Source organism: Carassius gibelio, chromosome A8, assembly GCF_023724105.1.
Source record: "Carassius gibelio isolate Cgi1373 ecotype wild population from Czech Republic chromosome A8, carGib1.2-hapl.c, whole genome shotgun sequence".
NCBI classification, from domain to species: domain Eukaryota; kingdom Metazoa; phylum Chordata; class Actinopteri; order Cypriniformes; family Cyprinidae; genus Carassius; species Carassius gibelio.
In genome coordinates this window covers 25,248,579-25,271,611 of record NC_068378.1, presented here as the reverse complement: position 1 = coordinate 25,271,611, position 23,033 = coordinate 25,248,579, and the positions used below count along the sequence as shown (strand labels likewise).

At 34.9% G+C, this 23,033-nt stretch overlaps 1 protein-coding gene across 1 annotated transcript in view; it reads right to left on the bottom strand.

Annotated features, from left to right (window-relative positions):
- The window catches only part of ppp2r2aa (protein phosphatase 2, regulatory subunit B, alpha a), a 13,008-nt gene extending 3,381 nt beyond the window's left edge, over positions 1-9,627 (bottom strand). Inside the window, exons 1-8 of the mRNA XM_052604933.1 lie at positions 9,359-9,627; positions 8,826-8,897; positions 5,635-5,732; positions 4,574-4,739; positions 4,160-4,272; positions 3,887-4,064; positions 2,795-2,959; positions 2,497-2,666 (exon numbers count right to left, since the gene is read on the bottom strand). Coding sequence (XP_052460893.1) covers positions 2,497-2,666; positions 2,795-2,959; positions 3,887-4,064; positions 4,160-4,272; positions 4,574-4,739; positions 5,635-5,732; positions 8,826-8,897; positions 9,359-9,365 — 969 coding nt within the window. The 5' untranslated portion in view covers positions 9,366-9,627. The remainder of the gene's footprint in view (positions 1-2,496; positions 2,667-2,794; positions 2,960-3,886; positions 4,065-4,159; positions 4,273-4,573; positions 4,740-5,634; positions 5,733-8,825; positions 8,898-9,358) is intronic.
- Between the last annotated feature and the right edge of the window lie 13,406 nt (positions 9,628-23,033).

Here is a 23,033-nt window from a genome sequence, read left to right as displayed (position 1 = left end):
CTTAAATTAAAAGATTAACTGTAACCATGTGAAATTAAAGGTAACATCTGCATAGTTCCACAATCCAAAAAACACAATCAACACACATTCAATAAGATGTCTCTAAACCAGCATTCAGTATTTGTTTTAGTTTTTAAATTTGGTTTTAAATTAAATAAAAAGTTTTACCAGTGAGAATAAAAAAGTACTCTATGCTATATTAATAAATTATTCCAAAATGTTAAAATCAAATAATGTTGGTGTGATTAAAACAAAGATTCTTGTGTTTCATTCATCCAATTAAAGAATAAATAAAAATAGGGTAATGATTCACATCTATATTTTTGTACTTGAGCCAATGAAAAATAAATAACTATTTGCTCAAGTTAAATATAGATGTGAATCATTATCCTAATTCTTTTTTTATTTGATGAATGAAACACTTTTTTTTCAGTGTTCTACAGCAGGTGATTTTTAAATCAAATTAAGTCGATGTATTTGTAAGGCAAATTAAAAAAAATTCATCCTTTATACAGTACTGACGTTTACTCCTGGCTTTTCAAACGTGTGTGCAATTTATACTTAAAAAAAATAAAATAAATAAAAAATCAGTTTTGTCACAGTTAAGTCGGTTTAGTTTCTCATCCAACACGCGAGAAGTTGAGCTGAACATCCCTTCACTGTCTCTGCTTGTGCAGGGCGCGTATGGAATTACATATGCGCGAACATGTACAGTACGCTCGCGCAGGAAAGGGGCTTTCACTTGTGCGCCAGAACATCAGCTGCTGTTCGCTTCCCGCTATCTGTGCCTCAGACATGAAGCTCTGCACTTCCAGTGCTGAACGGCTGCACGTGTCCTGCACACAGATTTCGAAATACTTCCACACACATGACATGATAGTGAATGATTACAATGCATTCTGTGCACGTGAGTGCACTTACGGAAAAATCAGCCGAAAAAAAAAAAAAAAAACGTCCGACTGCCTATCACGTATTTTAAACAAAAAACTTCCGGTTCCAATTTATGGCCGGTCAACCAGGGCATCCCTAATTGTAACTGTAAACATTTTTTTTTTTACAGTAAAACACTAAAAGAAGTAGCCATGCTTTCTACACTATTTTTTCCCCCACTAAATGTACTTAAAAATTGCAAAAATTATAAACAATTTTCATTTTCAAATGGGTTTAGAGAAATTAGTAGATTTTATGAAAAAAAGTTTAGTTTCATTCATTCCATTTCAGATATTATTACAGCCACTGAATTGTATTACACTACCATTCATACATTTTAAGGTATAGTTAGCTTAAGATATTTGTTTTTAATAGAATAATAATAATATAATAAATAGTAATTATAATAATTAACTAATCATATCAAACATCAATCACTAAACATAATTTATTACTAATACAGGATAGTTAATAAGCCAAAGACATAAAAATGTGTCAACGGTGAAGTCGGTCATGTATTAATTTTGGCATAAATTCTATTGGCATACAATCACTTCAGAATCCAAAGTGCCGTAATTAAGTTTACAATTACCGATAATTATAATCATGGTAATTGCAATATTTCATTAATGCATTGCATCACATCCAACTTTTCATAATTCAATCGAATTCTGATGGCTTTTGCAACTGAAATATGGAAAAACAACATTATCATGCAGTGTAAAATACCTTTATAGAGATGGTCAAGAAATACATGTAAATTCCTGACACCACCTAGTGGTCGATGTTGCTAAATTGTTATTCTGTTTATAGTAGGGGGTCTCCAAAATTATCCTTTTCATTTTGTGTGAGCCAATTCTATGAACTCGGTCCTGGAGAGTTCAGCTCAAGCCCGAATCAAACACACATGAACCAGATAATCAAGATCTCACTAGGCATGCTACAAAACTTCTAGGAAGGGGTGTTGATGTGTTTATGAGTTTAGAGACCCCTGGTTCATAGGATTGGTTCACACAAAATGAAAATGATCTTTTTTTTAACCCTCCTGTTGTTCCAAAACTCTTTGACTTACTTTGTTCAAAGGGAAGAGAGAAACTTTAAAAGTATCTTCTGGATGTTTCTTTCACATAACTACAAGTTATAAAGAGTGTTAAAGGTTACCGACAAGGATAAAAGCAGTTCTTCTGAAATAGTCAGAATTCATGAAATAGCTTAATTTTCAGGTATAGATTAACTTCCTCTCCAGAAAGGTGTGAACCAGATCAGCATGATTTGGGAATGAATCAACTCTGACTGGATCAACCTATCGAATCACAAGCACTTTTTATAAGCTTAAAAGCCTCAGTCTAGATTAACTGTAATTGCATGGGTAAAACAACCAGAATATTCATCATTTCTCCTTTTGTGTCCCAGAAGTCAGTCACACAAATTAGAGCAACAATGAGGGCTGAGTAAATCATGACAGTTTTCATTTTTAGGTGAACTAATCCTTTAAAAATGATTTGCTTTGTCACACCAAAGCCGTATGGATTACTCTATTTTCTGCCTCAGAGAGCGAAACAGCACCTGGTAGGTTTCCACCGGTCGACTCTCCATGTGCAGGTCCCAGATCTTCAGGGTCAGATAATCTCTGGTCATCATGTATCGGCCGCTGTGACTGAACTTGACGTCTGAGATGGATGAGATGATTTCAGAGAAGAAGGAGCGTGTGCTGGGGTCCTCGGGCTCCTCAAACACTGCACAGAAACGCATGATAAATGAGTTACACGACAACAAAAGTCCTCCCGAGAGGTTTACAGCGGAGATCAACCGAAACCTGTGTCATTGTGTGTGTCTAACGAGCAGTGAAACTTCAGAAACATACATTTCGAGTGCTGGTCACACAGCGCGGACGCCCTCATGTCACACAGACGCACGGAGCCCTTGCTGCTGCCGTACACAAACGTGTTGCACTGGAGTGGGTGAAACTCTGAAGCCGTGATCACCTCCGTCAGCTCCTCCATGTTCACCGGCTTGATATCAACAATGTCTGAGTCAGCGGTTAAGGGCAAGCTTCAGTTACACTACAAGACTGTGATCCAGTGTGCATTATGGGGGAAAAGAAAAGAATATAATTAAAAGGAAGTCCAGCAATTGCCTTATCAACCACTATGAAACATTCACGTGTTATATAATATAACTGCAAAAAACTGGGGTCGGTAAGATTTTAATTTAAGAAATTAAGCATGCATTAAGTGTCATTAAAGACATTTGTATTATTGCAAAAGAGTTCCATTTGAAATATTTTTTTCAAACTTTCTTTTCCTTAAATAATCCTGAAAAAAAAAACAACATCAGGTAAATCATGGTTCTCATAAAAATATATAGAAGCACAACCTTGTACATGTCATTTATTTTCTATAAGTTGCATTTTTTATCATCTGAAACATTTCCCACATGCCGAGTTTCACTTTAAATACATTTGTTTACACTTGCTGTATATAATGAATGACACTCTTATTTTAAATTATGCTTATTTTTCATCCCTGTTCTGTTAAATGTAAAGATTTCTTAATAATAACAATGCTACCGTTAAATTAAAATATTTGTTGAGTGGGGGGACCTAAAATACATGTTTATAGTATTTATAACATTTTATTTACTGGCATTTTCATGTCATTTCTGAATGTAATAATAAAGTGTGACCTATGCACTGATGCGACTTATTTCACTGAAAATATGAATGATTTCTGAAGGATCATGTGATGGTGAAGACTGGGTGCTAAACAAAATTCAGATTTGCATCATAGGAATAAATTAAATTTTCAAATAGAAAACAGTTATTTTAAATTGCAAAATTTCACAACATCACAAAATGTTTTGTAATCTACACGCAGCCTTAGCGAGGAAAATCCTTCGGACCCTGAACTTTTTGAACCGCAGTATTTGACTAAACACAAACGGACAAGCAGGATACTGAAGCTTCGGTCGGTGAAGTCCAGGTGCCACAGATTGATCCGGAGGTCATCGGCGGACAGATACGTCTCGTTGTCGCTGTTGACGGAGATGGAGTTGATGTGGTAGGTGTGAGCGTTGGCGTAAACCCGCCGTGGACTCGCCTCCACCATCAGATCCATCGGCTGAAACACTGGAACCTGCGCCGAGCAAAGCCTGTTACTCCTACAGACGACTTAATGCATTCACAGAATTCATAATGTGTGTGTGTGTGTGAGAGAGAGTGTGTTCACACCCGTAGTGTTGTGAGGGATGATGGATGCCTGTAGCGGCCATCCTCTTCTTTGAGGTTATAACCCTCTGGTCGCTTGTCTCGTTCACTGATTTTCCAGAGCTTGATGGTTTTATCTGCATGCAAGAAAACAACGGAGCATTGAATAATTAACATATTTGATAACAGAGTAACCCTCACGTATAAACGTGTGAATGTGACAGTCAGTGCCGGTGTTGCTATTATTAACGGAACTACTAAAAATCATTGTCATGCAATATTATATGAACAACTTCAAAATTTTATATACAAGAACTGATCGATTTGAACGATGCATAAATTATTAAAACTTAATTCAAATGAAAGCTAATTCAAAATATTAATAATAGAAATCATATTAAATTGACACTAATCTGTGCATTTCATCTGTTAAATCACCGTTTGTCGACAACAGGAAGTGTGCAGCATTTTTCTGAGGAAGCCAGCGGATCTTGTTGATCTTTTCCTCTATTTCCAGACTCTTCAGATAGTCGAACTCCGGCTCGTGACTCTGGAACGTGCTGTAGACGTTATACTCGGCGCGGCCCTGCGGCAGGCTCTTACTCTGATAGGACACAGAGATGCCACATGATCCTTTAAACATCCTGCATTACAATGATGCTGACAATCTGTCCATGTTGTTAACTGATACAAAGCTGAAATTAAATCTAAATGTTAGATGATAAACTTAAATGAAATGTTGCTTTTGCAATTAAGTCAGAAATAAGCGGAAGCACAAAAATAACTAAAACTGAAATACAAATAAAGCTAAAAACAGTAATATTAAAAAGAAAAAACATATAGAAAAATGACAAAAGCACATAACAAAATTATTAAAACGTAAACTATTTAAACATATCGTAATAAAACCTAAATCATATTATTAATAATTTATATAATAATACTAAAACATCATCGGAATGTGTATTATTAAAAGAATAGTCTACACAAAATGCTCTCAAATGTGCATTTATTTAAATCCAGCGTGTTGTAATTGATCAAAAGACAGATGAGAACCAAATTGCATAACATGTCTTGAAGTGCAAAGGTTGAATATTTGGAATATCTGTTTATGGTCTCCATTTCAAGCAAAGAAAAGCCCATGTTGATTATTTTCATCATAGAAAATTCAATATTTTAAGTTTTTGCTGTCTTCCAAAAATATTCCAGGATTATAAATCACAAATTTACATTTTGCTAACATGTTTCCAGAATAATCCTGATGGAAACGTCTGTGTGGATTCCCATGGAAAATGTATGAAATCATAAAGATTTGTCTATTCAAACCTGGTGTTTTGTAATCAATCACATGACACGTGAGAACCAATAACATTTCGCCTTGAGGTGCCAGGTTTGAATATGTGCAGTATGTATTTATGGCATCCTTTTGCATTTCCAATAACAATTTCAAGCCCCAAAGCTTATTTATACTCCAGCCTTTCATCATTGATCCATCTCACCTGTTGTTCTTGCTGGAAGATCACGATTCTTCCACCTCGATCTCCTGTGGCCAAAAGCTCGCCGGAATGATTGAACTCCACCGCAGAGATGATGTCAGCTGCAACACACACAATAATGAATTATTGAAAAGAGCAACTATGAGCATATTGTTTCTCTGAATGCTTCTGAGAAGATAAGTGACTGCTTGTGTTTGAGGGCATGTGGGTGGGAACATGCGGAGCCTGGCATTAAAAGCATCTCGGGCATCTGCACACACAGTATCGGCCAACAAGCCCCCCGTCCATGCCTTTCCTAACAATAACAATCTCTCTCTCTTTCTGTCTGTTGTATTATTGTGACGGGTGGCAGTGTGGTGCTGGGCTGTGCCATTCTCTGACACAAGCCATAAAACAAATCCTTTATGTTTGATACATATGCAAATTTAACCTCATAGAAACATACAGTATATATATATAAATGAGACATACTTTGACACAAACAGTCGCAGAGCCAGTGTAGCGTTTCAAACTTTTCCATTCATCCAGACTTACATTCTAAATTGTTTTATAAATATAGCACTCAAAAGCGCACTTTATAGCAGGTAGAACATTTTATAGTAAATTATACACAAACAAACCTGTGAGACCTCCGTTCATCTTCTGAACACAGTTTAAGATATTTTAGATTTAGTCTGAGAGCTCTCAGTCCCTCCATTGAAGCTGTGTGTAGGGTATATTGTTCATGTCCAGAAAGGTACGAAACATCATCAAAGTAGTCCATGTCACATCAGAGGGTCAGTTAAAAATTTTTTTTGAAGCATAAAAAATACATTTTGGCCAAAAAATAGAAAAAACTACAACTTTGTTAATCATTGTCTTCTCTTCCGGGTCTATTGTGAGATTTCAAAACAAAACAGTGTAGTGATATCCGGTTCATGAACGAATCATTCGATGTAACCGGATCTTCTTGAACCAGTTCACCTAATCGAACTGAATCGTTTTAAACAGTTTGTGTCTCCAATACACATTAATCCACAAATGACTTAAACTGTAAACTTTTTTAATGTGGCTGACACTCCGTCTGAGTTAAGATGATATTTTTGGACCAAAATATATTTTCGATGCTTCAACAAATTCTAACTGACCCTCTGATGTGACATGGACTACTTTGATGATGTTTTTCTTACCTTTCTGGACATGGACAGTAGACCGTACACACAGCTTCAATGGAGGGACTGAGAGCTCTCGGACTAAATCTAAAATATCTTAAACTGTGTTCAGAAGATGAACGGAGGTCTCACGGGTTTGGAACGACATGAGGGTGAGTTATTAATGACATAATTGTGATTATTGGGTGAACTTACTCTTTAAGATGCGTTTTTTAATTTCTACACGTTACCTTAAGGGATTTTCCAATTATTTAAATTTTAGTATAACATTATAATACCATTCATGTTTTTATTTTAAAGAAGAAACCAATCCGATGTATATTTGAGGCATAATACTATAGAAACGCACTAAAGGTTTTTCAGTTAAGAGTGTTTTCAGCTTGTTTATTTTCATATCAAAATATGGCATGCAGTTGCATCAAACAATGGTATAAACATCATTAAACGTAAATTGTAATAATCATAATTAATAATCACAAATGCAATTTCAAAGGAATAATCAACAATTATGTTTTTTATCATAATCGTGCAGCCCTGCATTACATGCAAGAAGAACCCAATCATAAACTTCAGGAGCAAAGACGGTAGCGGATAAGTGGAAAACATGGCGGCCAAAAACAAACAAAAATAATAACAAACTTGCTACAAATAAGTAATAAGGAAAAAAAATTAGGCTAAAATGACTACAGATTTTATACATTTTGAAGAACCTTTATCAATTTATAATAGTTTTACGGTAGTAACTAAGATATTTTTTTAACTACATTAATGATTATAAACAAATAAATAACACCATCATAACAGTCCGTTTTTTTACTTAATATCTAGCACAATTATCAAACAAAACAAACAAACAAAAAAAGACTAAAATATTTCACACACTTTGAAGATCATTATAATGGAACTTATGATTTTACAGTATAACTCAGTATATTTGTGTTTACAGTAGAAACTCTGGTATTTGTGTTTATTTACATCAGTAAATGGTATTTGTGTTTACAGCGGTAACTCTGGTATTTGTGTTTATTTACAGCAGTAAATGGTATTTGTGTTTACAGCGGTAACTCTGGTATTTGTGTTTATTTACAGCGGTAACTCTGGTATTTGTGTTTACGGTAGCAACTCTGGTATTCGTGTTTACGGTAATAATGCTGGTATTTGTGTTTACAGTAGTAACTCTGCTATTTGCGTTTACAGTTTAACTCTCCTATGTTTACAGCAGTAGCGCTGGTATTCGCGTTTACAGCCGTAACGCTGGTATTCACGTTTAAATCAGTTAACGCTGGTATTCGCGTTTAAAGCAGTTAACGTTGGTATTCGCATTTAAAGCAGTTCACGCTGGTATTCGCGTTTACAGCAGTAACTAGGGGTGCGCAATAAATATTGTGCAATAATTAATGCGCATCTTGTCAGTAAAGCCGGTTCTCTAATCAGTGGTAAATTCCATCAGGTTCATTGCTTTTAAAGTAGCAACTCTGCTATTCGCGTTTACAGCAGTAACTCTGCTATTCGCGTTTACAGTAGTAGTAACTCTGCTATTCGCGTTTACAGTAGTAGTAACTCTGGTATTCGCGTTTACAGTAGTAGTAACTCTGGTATTCGCGTTTACAGTAGTAGTAACTCTGGTATTCGCGTTTACAGTAGTAGTAACTCTGCTATTCGCGTTTACAGTAGTAGTAACTCTGGTATTCGCGTTTACAGTAGTAGTAACTCTGGTATTCGCGTTTACAGCAGTAGTAACTCTGGTATTCGCGTTTACAGTAGTAGTAACTCTGGTATTCGTGTTTACAGCAGTAACTCTGGTATTCGTGTTTACAGTAGTAGTAACTCTGGTATTCGTGTTTACAGTAGTAACTCTGCTATTCGTGTTTACAGCAGTAACTCTGGTATTCGTGTTTACAGTAGTAGTAACTCTGGTATTCGTGTTTACAGCAGTAACTCTGGTATTCGTGTTTACAGCAGTAGTAACTCTGGTATTCGTGTTTACAGTAGTAGTAACTCTGGTATTCGTGTTTACAGCAGTAACTCTGGTATTTGCCTTACCTTCAGCTACATCGTCATCTATGGCTCCTTTGACCTGGGACAGACACCAGCGGCTCTGGCCCTCTCCATCTCCTGGAACCGAAGACAAATTCAGACTGTATGTCCAACACGAAGACCACATGAAAAAAAACCCTCTCTGTGTCCACAACCACAAATGTGTCAAAAAAGACCACACCTGTGAAGGACTAGAGACTAGAGACAGTTAATAAAATCTTCATGAAAATCAACAGTGTCCAATACGTTTGCATGGATTTGAGGAAGAGCTGTTGATCAGGACTGTGTCCGGCAGTCTGTGCCTAACATCTGCCCACAGCAGCAAGCACCAAACATCTGATGATCTACACATGCATCATAACACAGAGGTGGGACCGTGTTTCTGATTCAACATCATCAAATTCAACATACACAGACAAAGCAGGACACTAACAGCTACCCAAATAACAGTTTGACTTCAAAGCAACGTAATGCACGGCAAACACATTATGTGCCTGCGTGAATCATGAGAAATACAACGAAATTAAAGTTGCATCTACCGTCCATGCTGCGCTGGATTTGATTCAAACCGGGCCTGTTTATTTTTCGATGCTGATTTCAAGCGTCTTTTCCTCTGACTCGGTTATTTCAAGAATATATATTGGGATAAGAGAACACTGGATTTCTTAACAAAGTGCCGGAACACGGTTTGATTTCATAATTCCCTCCGTACAGAAGCGCGTTTAGCTTCTCTATCATTCTATCGTCACGCGCGCTGGTTGTGCCCACGCACGAGACCGACAGCGACCACACGCGGTCACGTCCAGAACCACCGCTATTTTTTTGGTCTTCTTCTTCTTTTTAATGTTAAACGGCGGTTGGCATCCAGCGTTATTGGCGCATTACCGCCACCTTCTGCTCCGGAGTGTGAATCTGATAAAAGGTTTACAGACTAATTCACCAAATTCCCTCCCAGCGTCTCCCCTAGGCTTACAAATCCACACACTTCATCCTTATTCTACTATATAATAATACTAATAGTAATTTTAACCTTCCTCAATACTCCTATTACTGTTAAAAATCCCTTGTGTCTCTTAAGAAATCAACCCGGCGACTTGAACAAAATCATAATAAATTACGAACTATAAACACAAATGTAATGTTGTATTATGATAATATAGGAAGTATTCATTTGCAAAAAACAGAAACCTCTGTTTTTATAAAATTTCATAAATCTTTTTTTTTTTTTATTGTGTTATCGTTTTTATTATTTTCTTGTTTTATTTATTTATTTTTTTTTTTTAGGTAATATCATTTAATCAAAACAACCCAACTGCACAATGCAGAATAGAAAAAAAAAATAATATTTTGACATTTCTTAAAAACGAGTGCATTCTCATAGCTCATATTTTTATAGTGTAGAAATAATATTTAAGATTGTTGTTCATATGCATTTCAAATTTAAATGTTCCCCATGCTATAAAAAAATGTAATATATATACTCCATCCTACATCCTTGCATTTCACTCTATTCGATTGCATTATCATCTATAGCACAACTGTTCATACAATTTATTTATTTTTCAATAATAGTCTGTGTGTTGTTGTTGTCCCTTTGTACTGGAAGCTTATCACTAAAACAAATTCCTTGCAAGCAAAGTTCGCAATAAACAGTGTTGCAATAAAGCTCTTTCTGATTCTGAAAAGAACTTTCTTAGATAAATACACTGTAAGTACACTATAAGTACATGTTAGTACATGTACTGTAAAATAAAGTGCAACCTGAATCAGAGTAAGGATCTGAATCAAATTATTCCCGAACCTATTCCGAAGTCCCGATCTAAATAATGGTTTGCAAATCCGATCTAAATCAAATGATTCACGAAACCACTCCAAGGTCGCAATCAAATGATTAGCTATTCGCACTTTTAAAGTTTCGAAAAGCTCCGTTTCGCCCATCACTACGTGTTTTTTTTTCTTTTTAATCATTACAAGTGATGTCAAAATTTGAAAATGAATGGCTCTTTTGAACTGGTTTTTGTTTGGGAATAGCTTGAACAGAATTAAGTAAATTTTCGAGTTTGAGTTTGAATTGAATCGGTTTGTCTGTTCCTCCGTATTTCGTGCCTTCAGCCATGTTTACGCAACACTATCATTAGCCTAACACTGACTTAGCTTGCTAGTTTTAAGACTAACTTAAATAAGCCAGAGAGAGAGAAAATAAACATTGTTTACAAATAAAAATCTACAACTAACTAGTAGAACACTCAAAACACATGTTAGATGGAAACATTTTGCATCATGATCGAGTTTGTAGCTTAATTACATCTGAAAAAGGTTGATCACAGCAATTCAGTTGGTGACAATTCAATAGGAAGTTGAACCCATCCAGTTACTTAATAGGCTACTATTGAAGTGAATGATCAATTTACCAGTATACATTACATTATTGTTGAGTTATTGTTGTACCTGTCTGTATCAGTCAATATAGAGTGATAATATAAAATATATTTTTAAAGGGGTGGTTGATTACAAACTAGCAAACGTTAAAAAATATATATATACATTATCTGACTTTAAGCGTGTTTGTTACATATGCTATATTTTAATTATGTATTTGTGTGTGTGTGTAAGACTAACATACATAAAAACTGTCCAGACAGCAGAGTTAAGAACAAAATAGTTAAGAATTACCATATAGCAGGAGGAACAAAATGTAAAACTCAATTCAACAAACAAGGTAAAACAAATAAGTTTTTAAAAGAAACTTAAAGGCTGACAGAGAAGGGGCTGTTCTAATCTCTAAAGGCAGGGTGTTCCAAAGTCATGGCCCTGCCATCGCAAATTCATAAAGTATTCATAGAGAGTACTCATATAAACACAGTCGGCATGTGCGACTATATTAGATGCGTGCACTCGGTCTTAAAGAGAAAGCAGCTTAATAAACCTGCTGCTGTTTGACATTAATGTTCACCAAACAACAAAAGACAGAGTACCTGATTTAAACCTGACAAAATTAAAGCACAGACTCAGTGCTAACTTCTAGAATGATTTTGATCAGAATTTTAGTGTTCATAGAGGGCTCTCTCAACTTGTTATATTTTGGTAAGCTAATGTTTGATTTTGCATACACAAGTGCATCCCTCAAAAAAAAAAAAAAAAAAAAAAAAGCCTGCAGACACACACACACACACACACACACACACACACACACACACACACACACACACACACACACACACACACACACACACACACACACACACACACACACACACACACACACACACACACACACACACACACACACACACACACACACACACACACACACACACACAGGCAACTTTGTGCATTTTTACTTTCTTAAAACAAAACATCTCATTCTGTACATGGGTTTTCTCCTCATAAGTCACCCACTCCTTGTAATACCTGTGTCATACCCATGTCATTAAACAGAGTTGTGTCCTGATATGGCACAAAAACAAGAACACACACGCACGCACACACACACACACACACACACACACATGATACAGTTTCAGGAACAACCTGAAGTGATGAGAAATCACAGTGTGGTTGGCTATTGATTTACCAATAATGAATTATTTTGGAAGTGCTATAAAGTGCTCATTTTAACTCTAGATCCGAAACCAAATTAGTATCAATCCAGCAGAATAAACAGAATTTAATGTGTGTTAGATAGTGCAGCCCAGAGGCTTTATTTGTATGACATGGCCCATAAACATTAATTTCTCCCATTAAACAGAACACATGCTGTCTAGTCTTGAATCTGGATCCTCGGGCCTTTTTAGCAAGTGCATTGATTTAGACCAAAACAAAAGCTTTATGAGCCTTTGATTTTCATTGCAATTCCCTTGATCCTAATTAGCACAACTATGCAAGTTAAATGATTTCAAACAAAGGCCACTTTCAGTGTGTTAGACTTGTGTACTGCATACTGCACAATATATACTGCATATTTGCAGCTATATACTACATAACTATGCAAAGGATACATTGTTGTCACATGAACTCATTATGTTAATTCAGTAACTGGCGTCCAGGAATCTTCTCAGGAACACAGTATTTTGCATTTCTAATTAAATTTGAGTAATAATTTCTTTACATTTATCTATCCAATGATATAACTACAAGTTGAGTGCAGTGTATTCTAGGATACATTCGTAAACCCTTTTTTTTTAGACTGCATGTTCTTATTATTTATATACTATTATAACATTTATTATATTTTGAATTAATGATTTTAATGTAAAAGTTGTATTAATTTTTAATGCACTTTTATTCGTTTTTTCATATTCCCATTAAGCTTTTTTTAATACATTTATTATTATTTTATTTAGCAATAATACATTTGATACATTTATTTATACCTGTTACAATAACTGATATGTTTTTTTCTTGCAGAAATTGTGGGAAAGAAAATATTTTTCCCCCTAAAGAGTAATTTTAAACATATTAGTGCTAAAAAATTAGACATTACATTTAACGCATTATCCAAATCTTCATAGTAATCATAGTACCATTTTATATGCATCATCATTGGAGACACAACAGTCTGATCATGGATGTCATCACAGATCCGGCCAGCAGGTGGCAGTGTGGTCCTACTGATTGACCCAGACTAGACTGACTCTTTCTGGCAGCTGGACCCTTTACCTTATCAATAATTGAATAGATAGTTGAGACACATTTAACAAGAATGTAAAGCCTAACACCCTCAGAGGATTTTATTAATGATTACTGTAGATTGCAGGATTAATATCCAAGAATTATTGCCATTTCTCACGCCAAACCTTGGCTGAAATTAAGGCTGTTGAAATATTAATGCAATAATAGCATGAATGCATAAACATGTTTGATAGGTGAAAGCGTAACTGTTTTTCAGTAAGTAATTACATGATTTTCTTAAGGGGTTTAAAGGCAACATGAAATCAGGCCCCGTTTTATTTTTAATACAAATCCCTGCTATTATTGTGCATGACTAATCTGTGCATATATTTTCAAGACAAACTAGTTTTACCTTCATAATCAAAAATAAATAAATGTATAGTTTTTTTTTAAAATAATCTTATTAATAAAAATAATAAATAATCAAAAATAGTTCTCAGTTATAAAGAACACATTTATAAATATCATATATTACATCTGTAATACATATTTTCACATTGAATATCCTGTTTCACTTGTATATGCATCAGACTAAAAAAGTAGAATAGCTTGTGAACGGTTTGAATCAGTCTCGGAAAATGATGTGCAGTTCAGTTTCTCTCTGTGTTCTGTTAAAGGTGTCTACACAAGTAAATTGCCTCATTCAACATCTTGAATGTGTTAAAGAATTAACTTATGCTGATAGTCATTGGTATCTTCAGTATTTACAGATTGTTTTAAGAAACCTAAAATTACACCCAGATGTTTGGAAAAAAGGCATAATGTACAGAGCCACTAAAGGGACATGGTGGTGGAAAAAAAAAAATGGGCTTGGAGGAAAAACTATTTTTGGATTAGTTTTTTGTTTTATATGACTGTCTTCATTAAGCCAGCGTTAAGTGTTTTCTTTCTATGCAATTTAGCACTCATATTCATTTTCTGGGCTATTCTGCTTGTATGTAAATAGTGGGCTATGCTTTGTGTGTACTGAATTTGGTCCTCCATTGTCACTGTTTAAGTACATTAAGCCACATTCAGGGTTGTAAACGGTGCCTTGATCTAAGCACTGACTGTGTTTCTTTATACTTTTGAACCAAGTTCAAAATAAAACTCCATGAACTGCTCCATTGTCAATGTATGGAGCTGTATGAACCACAGAAGTAATCAGGAAGTGTTTCTCTGAACTCAGCTGCTTTTGCCAGAAAATGAATGTTTGCGAGACAATGCAAGAGATTTGCTTCCACTGAACTCCCACCACTATGTCCCTTAAGGGGCTCTGTAGTAATGTGATGTCTTGCCTTAAAATCAAGTTCAACATCTGTACTTTCTGGCCCAGATGTCCTTGCAGAAGTGCTGGTTTAGGCCCTGAATCACACAGTCACACGGGATCAGCAGACGGTGAGAGAGAAAGCTCACACGTCCATGACTCAACACAAAGAAGAACCGGCTGCGGAGTTTTACCTTTCTGCCCTAGTATATAAGATCACAAACATGGCCTCCTGCCAGTGGCCGCCCATATGTCACGCTCTCCCTCCACATCAGTTCAGCAGGCTTTACTTGGATTAAAATATAAATCATAATTTATGTACTGCCCAAGGCCGCCATTTCATCAAACGGTGATAAATACAAAGAGTAGAGGCAAAAAACATGGAATGACGAGTAAAGAAAACCCCAGAAACTTTTCAGGCCTTTTGGGTTTAGTGTGCTTCTTATGCATCGCTTTGACCTCTGCATGAAACTGACCGTTTTATGCATACCTTTTTCATCTGTTTTTTTTTGCAGTCTTCCCACTCATATGTCATGTTTAATGTCATGTAGTCACTGCATAGGTCAGTGGTAATGGGGTCAAAGTTGAAACAACACTTGACCTGGATGCAACATGGTGCTTTAAGATGCTATTCTGTATATGCATACATATATGTATATGATCCAAGATAATGGGAGATCAAGGCCGCGTCTTAGAACAAAGCATTCGCTCTGCCAACATAAATAGCAAATAGAGAAATACGCTTTACTCAGCAGAGCAGATTCATCACTGGTGTAATCCAAAGCCTGACGCAGCTAAAGAGTTCCAGTGCACTCGAGTGTGTTTGCTTATAGACCAGATATACAGGAATGCACTGAAGCTTCAGACAAGATATTATCCTGTTATTGTAAGACTTTGTGCGGATAGAATCCTAACCCAGCTCGAAAATCCAGGTCACATCCACTTAAAGTCAACATGAACCTGCTTTATTTCTTCAATGTGTTTCTAAGTGAAATAGGATTATTAGTATATATATATATATATACACACACACACACACACACACACACACACATGCACACACACACACACACATACATGCACAAACGCACGCATGCTCACACACACACACACACACACACACACACACAAACATTACAATTAAAATTTTTCTATAATTATTCAATAATTTCTAATATCTAGGTTATTCAGTAATTTCTAATATCTATGTGAGGAATTGATCATATTTGTATAAAATATAAACTGAATAAATCAAAGTGATTATATTTAAATAAAATAAATTGCAATATTATAACATTATTATACATTTATTGAAAATATTTTATAAATATAATTATAAATACATTGAAACTGTTATAACACAAACTGTATATATATTAATAATAATTAATAATATATTATTATTATTGGTGTATATACAGTACATGGTTTATGTATAGCTATAAACCTGGTTAACTAGCTGTAATTTACTTGAAGGTTGCAGATATCTGTAATCATATACTGAACTCTGTCAGTTCGGTTTATCCAGCTTGTCTCTGCTGAATTCCACAGGTAGTCCGTCTGTTGAACTCGTCTCACAAGTGTTCACGAGGGATCAGCGTGTTGGCTGAGATGAATCTAATAGCTGTGACAACACCCTGCATCATACAAGTCAGATATAATAACAGCACAAACACGACGGTCACTTAAGCCGAGCGGAGACGCCGCTGGATAAAGAGGAATCCACAGAGGTGAGTCAAAGGGCTCGGGGGCAGGTGTTAGTAATTACCCACAAACAAACTGATTATGGTGTGAGTTCCAGGTTAGAGGACTCTCTAGACAGTCAATTACTGAAACAAATCAATGGAAAGCAGCATATACAACAGACCTGCGGCTGTTGGTCTGTAAGGCTGCGTTTGCATTTCTTAATCGTCACTGGCTTTTTAAAAAATATGTTTAAGGAATCATTTTAGACTAGTTCATTATTAAGTGTTAATCTACTTCTTTACAGTTGGTCATGGGTAAATACAAGAATATCCGATGCCTCATTATTTAAAGTCAATGCAAAATGATGATTTATTTACTTTCCTAAAGGAATGGTTCACTTAAAAATGTAACAATTTGCAGAGAATTTACTCACCCTCGGGTCATCATGGATGTAGATGAGTTTGTTTCTTCATCAGAACAGATTTGGAGAAATTTAGCATTCACCAGATGGATGCTCTGCAGTGAATGGGTGCCGTCAGAATTAGAGTCCAAACAGCTGATAAAAACATCACAATAATCCACAAGTAATCCACAGAACTCCAGTCCATCAGTTAATGTCTTGTGAAGTGAAAGGCTGCATGTTTGTATGAAACAAATCCATCATTTAAGCATTTTTAACTTCAAGCTGTTGCTTCCAGCTAAAATACGAGTCCTCTATCTGTTTTCTTTCACTGGAGGAAGTGTTATTAGGAATTATAGACTAGCTGTTTTGGCCAGAAGCAACATTTTTACATTAGATGCTTGCTTCTTAGTTCAGTTATACTTTATGGTGTTATTGTGTTTATAGAGTGAGCTGATTTTTGATAGTTATCAGAATAAATTTTTTATGTATTGGTCAGGGTTATTATAGTGGACGAAAAATAAAACTAAAACCATTGAAAAACACTTTGTGTTAATTGTAATAAAATAAATTTTACATGAAATAAAATTGCAAAAACATTAACTTATTTTAATTTAGCTAGTTATGTAGGAAACATTTCTTATTTTAATTGAGTTTGACTTGTTTTAGCCAAAATTAAATTAAAAATAATATATATATTATACAAAAAATAATAATAAAATAATAAATAATAATAATAAAAATCCCATAAAAACTAATACAATTGGCAAAAACACTAAAATTACAAAAGAAAATTAAAAAATAATTATATATATATATATATACAGTATTGTTCAAAATAATAGCAGTACAATGTGACTAACCAGAATAATCAAGGTTTTTAGTATATTTTTTATTGCTACGTGGCAAACAAGTTACCAGTAGGTTCAGTAGATTGTCAGAAAACAAACAAGACCCAGCATTCATGATATGCACGCTCTTAAGGCTGTGCAATTGGGCAATTAGTTGAAAGGGGTGTGTTCAAAAAAATAGCAGTGTCTACCTTTGACTGTACAAACTCAAAACTATTTTGTACAAACATTTTTTTTTTCTGGGATTTAGCAATCCTGTGAATCACTAAACTAATATTTAGTTGTATGACCACAGTTTTTTAAAACTGCTTGACATCTGTGTGGCATGGAGTCAACCAACTTGTGGCACCTCTCAGCTGTTATTCCACTCCATGATTCTTTAACAACATTCCACAATTCATTCACATTTCTTGGTTTTGCTTCAGAAACAGCATTTTTGATATCACCCCACAAGCTCTCAATTGGATTAAGGTCTGGAGATTGGGCTGGCCACTCCATAACATTAATTTTGTTGGTTTGGAACCAAGACTTTGCCCGTTTACTAGTGTGTTTTGGGTCATTGTCTTGTTGAAACAACCATTTCAAGGGCATGTCCTCTTCAGCATAGGGCAACATGACCTCTTCAAGTATTTTAACATATGCAAACTGATCCATGATCCCTGGTATGCGATAAATAGGCCCAACACCATAGTAGGAGAAACATGCCCATATCATGATGCTTGCACCTCCATGCTTCACTGTCTTCACTGTGTACTGTGGCTTGAATTCAGATTTTGGGGGTCGTCTCACACACTGCCTGTGGCCCTTGGACCCAAAAAGAACAATTTTACTCTCATCAGTCCACAAAATGTTCCTCCATTTCTCTTTAGGCCAGTTGATGTGTTCTTTGGCAAATTGTAACCTCTTCTGCACATGCCTTTTTTTTAACAGAGGGACTTTGCGGGGGATTCTTGAAAATAGATTAGCTTCACACAGACGTCTTCTAACTGTCACAGTACTTACAGGTAACTCCAGACTGTCTTTGATCATCCTGGAGGTGATCATTGGCTGAGCCTTTGCCATTCTGGTTATTCTTCTATCCATTTTGATGGTTGTCTTCCGTTTTCTTCCACGTCTCTCTGGTTTTGCTCTCCATTTTAAGGCATTGGAGATCATTTTAGCTGAACAGCCTATCATTTTTTGCACCTCTTTATAGGTTTTCCCCTCTCTAATCAACTTTTTAATCAAAGTACGCTGTTCTTCTGAACAATGTCTTGAACGACCCATTTTCCTCAGCTTTCAAATGCATGTTCAACAAGTGTTGGCTTCATCCTTAAATAGGGGCCACCTGATTCACACCTGTTTCTTCTTCACAAAATTGATGACCTCAGTGATTGAATGCCACACTGCTATTTTTTTGAACACACCCCTTTCAACTAATTCAACTAATTGCCCAATTGCACAGCCTTAAGAGCGTGCATATCATGAATGCTGGGTCTCATTTGTTTTCTGAGAATCTACTGAACCTACTGGTAACTTGTTTGCCACGTAGCAATAAAAAAATATACGAAAAACCTTGATTATTCTGGTTAGTCACATTGTACTGCTATTATTTTGAACAATACTGTATATATATATATATATATATATATATATATATATATATATATATATATATATATATATATATATATATATATATATATATATATATTTTTTTTTTATATATAAATTTTTTCAGTGTACTGCACAAGGATTGTTTAATAGCGTTTAGTAATTTAATAACACGCTCAGCAGATAGTCGACTTCTTACGTAACATCATCCAGCATCTCATGTTTCAAATGTCAACCTGTTTTTCACTTTCCGTTCTGTGATTGTGTCATGCTTTTCAGCGCTGAAAGCTTTTAAAACGTTTAACTCGTGGGCTGAATTGATCTGAGCGGCTGCTGATCTGTTATTCAGAACAAACCACGTGTATCATCTGAATCCCTCACATTTTCACATCAACGCTCAAACAGATTGCCGTACGAGTGTCTTTTTTGACCTGATGACATCATAATGGGCAACACTTAACCCCGTCTTGATTGGAAGAAGAGGGTAACAAAAACTGTCCGGTTGGCCCTTTTCCCTTTGTCATGGCTGCTCCTCATTAAACCAGCAGAATTCATGACTGATACCAGCCATTAACTGCCCCGAACAGCAGCGGGGGAGAAGATTACCACATTATCTAATATCATTGTCCCATTTGATTAGTCAGCACTGCTGTTCCCTCCACAAAGTGAATTAGTTCATTCGAGAGATATGTCAGTGGGTAATATAAAGCGGAAATTAAAAATGGCTGAGCTGAAGCTCACTTTCAGTCTTTCCTGTTCCACCGAATCACGCCGTTGGCTGTCGGCGAAGCCATATGATGGTGTTGTAAAATGCGATGACCGGTTTCCATTGCCCTGGACAACTGCTGTTCTCTCTATTGAGTTACAGGACAGACTGCCAGCGCTGCAGCTTCAGGCCCATGCATACAGTAAAAGCCTGAGAAATGATGTCAGCATCAAAGTTTTGGCCACTGTACGACTCCACACTTCAATCTGGAATCTTTATAGACCATCATATTTAATTAAACCTAATAGGCCTCAGATGTAAAAAGTAAATAAATGTTTCATTCAGAAATCAAATTAGAAAACCTGCGGCCCGAACCGGCCATTTAGAGCGGCACGCTTCAAACTTGTCTCTGTGATTGCTGGTAAATGTTTCATTTCTTTATTAAAGTCTTATGAGTCAAGATGGGCTGAATAAAGAGGCTTGAATTTGATTTCAGATAAAATCATCAAAATTTATGATTTTTTTATTTTTTAAAGGAAGAGTTTACTTGTGGATAATTAACAAGACGTGGCAAACAAGACGTCAAAAGCATAAATTCTTCAAATATTATTTTCAATATTTGAATGTATTCACATTTATTCATGTTATCCAGATATTATGTTTATTCACACATGTATTAATTGTGGCAAATTTGTAAAAGTTGAATTTAAAATATTTTTAAATATTCTATTAATTATTATATATTATACTATATATTGTACATAAACAATAATATCATACAGTAAATTTAGATTTTTTTAAACAAATTTTTCAAAAATTATTATTTACTATTATACATATTATTTATAAACTATTACACAGATACATACAGTAAAACAGAATGAAAATAATGGAGATTAAAAAATAAATATGTTTAAATATTACATGTAAATGACATATGATAGTTTTTAAAATCATAATTTCTAAATGACTTAAAAACATAAAAATATATATTAAATATAAATTACAAATTTAAATATTATAGTTTATATTATATTTTTTATCTCCATTCCTAGATTTATTTTACCTCCTGTGGGGAATTTGTAGAAGCTTTTATATAGTTATCTAAAATATATAAACACATTTTTTATATATTATTATTTATATATTATTTTATATATTTATTTTATTATACCTTTAAACATAAATATTTAAATAAATAAATAAATATTTAAATAAATAAATAAATAAATAAATAAATAAATAAATAAACAAACAAACAAATAAATAAATAAATAAATACACAGACAAGTAAATACATGGAATGGAAATTCAAGTATAGCATTTTAAATCATATGTATTTACAATATCATAGTTTAATCTCCATGTTCATTTGTTTGGTGTGTGAAACGTTATCTAATATCAATTCAAGCTTTTTCATGTTGAACTTTACATGTGACATTTCTTGGATTTGTAAGCCATGCGTTTTAAATCACAGAGCCGTTTGATTGTGTTAATAAATTAATTGGCTTTTCCTAAACTGTGGAAGCTCATTTCAGTTACACTTCACAGTTCAGTTACAGAGACAACGTTTTGGGCTGCATCTGGCAAACTCCTGACAGAAGCTGGAGGCCTCCCATCTCTCCTCAGACATCTTCTTGTGATTCCCGTAGTCTGACTTTAAACGAGCACAATTAAGTCCTCTCACTTCTTTAATTGAAATGAATGAGATGAAAAAGCGAGCTCATTTGCAAAATGAAAGCCTAAGCAAACAATCTCTGACATCAGACGAGGTTGTTCTACTCTTAATGATGTTACTGACATGACGAGCACAATAACTACAACAGTCTGCTGAAATAAAACTCAATAATGTGCCTGACGGATATTAGGCTCCTATATGAAAAGCAGCTGAAATAATAGTTTTTCCACCTCATTATAATGGCTCTAATCTCTCAGGAGACGCTGCGTTACAGTCAGAGGCTTCTTGTGGACTTAATTTCTGCTAGATTCAATATTAACTGTTTAATTAACACAGCTGAAGAGCATTATTATATTGGAAATGAAGATCTACGCAAGGTTGGTCCGTCGCAGATGAACGCAGACTGAGCATAAATGAACTAAATTAAGAATCAGGAAGACACAGCTGTTGTCTTGGAAGACGTTCTCTCAGGAGACCCGAGGCACCTTTGAGGAGCAAAGGAGCAGAAAAGAGAGTCTGCCATGAGTTTAAAAAACTGCCCTATTTTTCCCAAAACAGTCTGGGCAAAAAGATGAGACTGGGCCTTTTTTTTCACACACACACACACACACACACACACACACACACACACACACACACACACACACACACACACACACACACACACACACACACACACACACACACACACACACACACACACACACACACACACACACACACACATACACACACACACAGAGATTTATTCAGAGATGCAGGATGATGAAATCCTCATGTCACACTGCTGCATTATGGGCCATTACTATTTAAATGCTACTTATTTAATTAATCAAATGAATATTAAAATTAAGCCTCTACTGAAAATCAAATAACACACAGGCAGCCATAATTTATGTATATGTAGTTCTTTTATATATATATATATATATATATAAAAACAAATATAGCAAATTGAATATAAAGTAAACATATTTTTTTAAATGAAAACTTACAGATTTGTTTTTGATAGTCATTGTTTCATTTCTAAAATATTATTTAATGTTTGCTTTATATGTGTATATATATACACATGCACACACAAAAAGTGGTAAAACTTTAGAAATAGGTTCCATTAGTTAATGTTAGATAACTACTTTAGTTAACATGAACTAAGGCAGAACAATCCTTCCACAGCATTTATTAATTTTAGTTAATGTTAATTTCAACATTTACTAATGCATTATTCAAATCAAAAGTTGTGCTTGTTAACATTAGTTAATGCACTGTGAATTAGCATGAGCTAACAATGAATAACTGTATTTACATTAACTATATATATATATCTTTCCAGCAAAATTAGCTAATTTGTTTTACTTATCATCTAAAGTTAATTTTTATTAA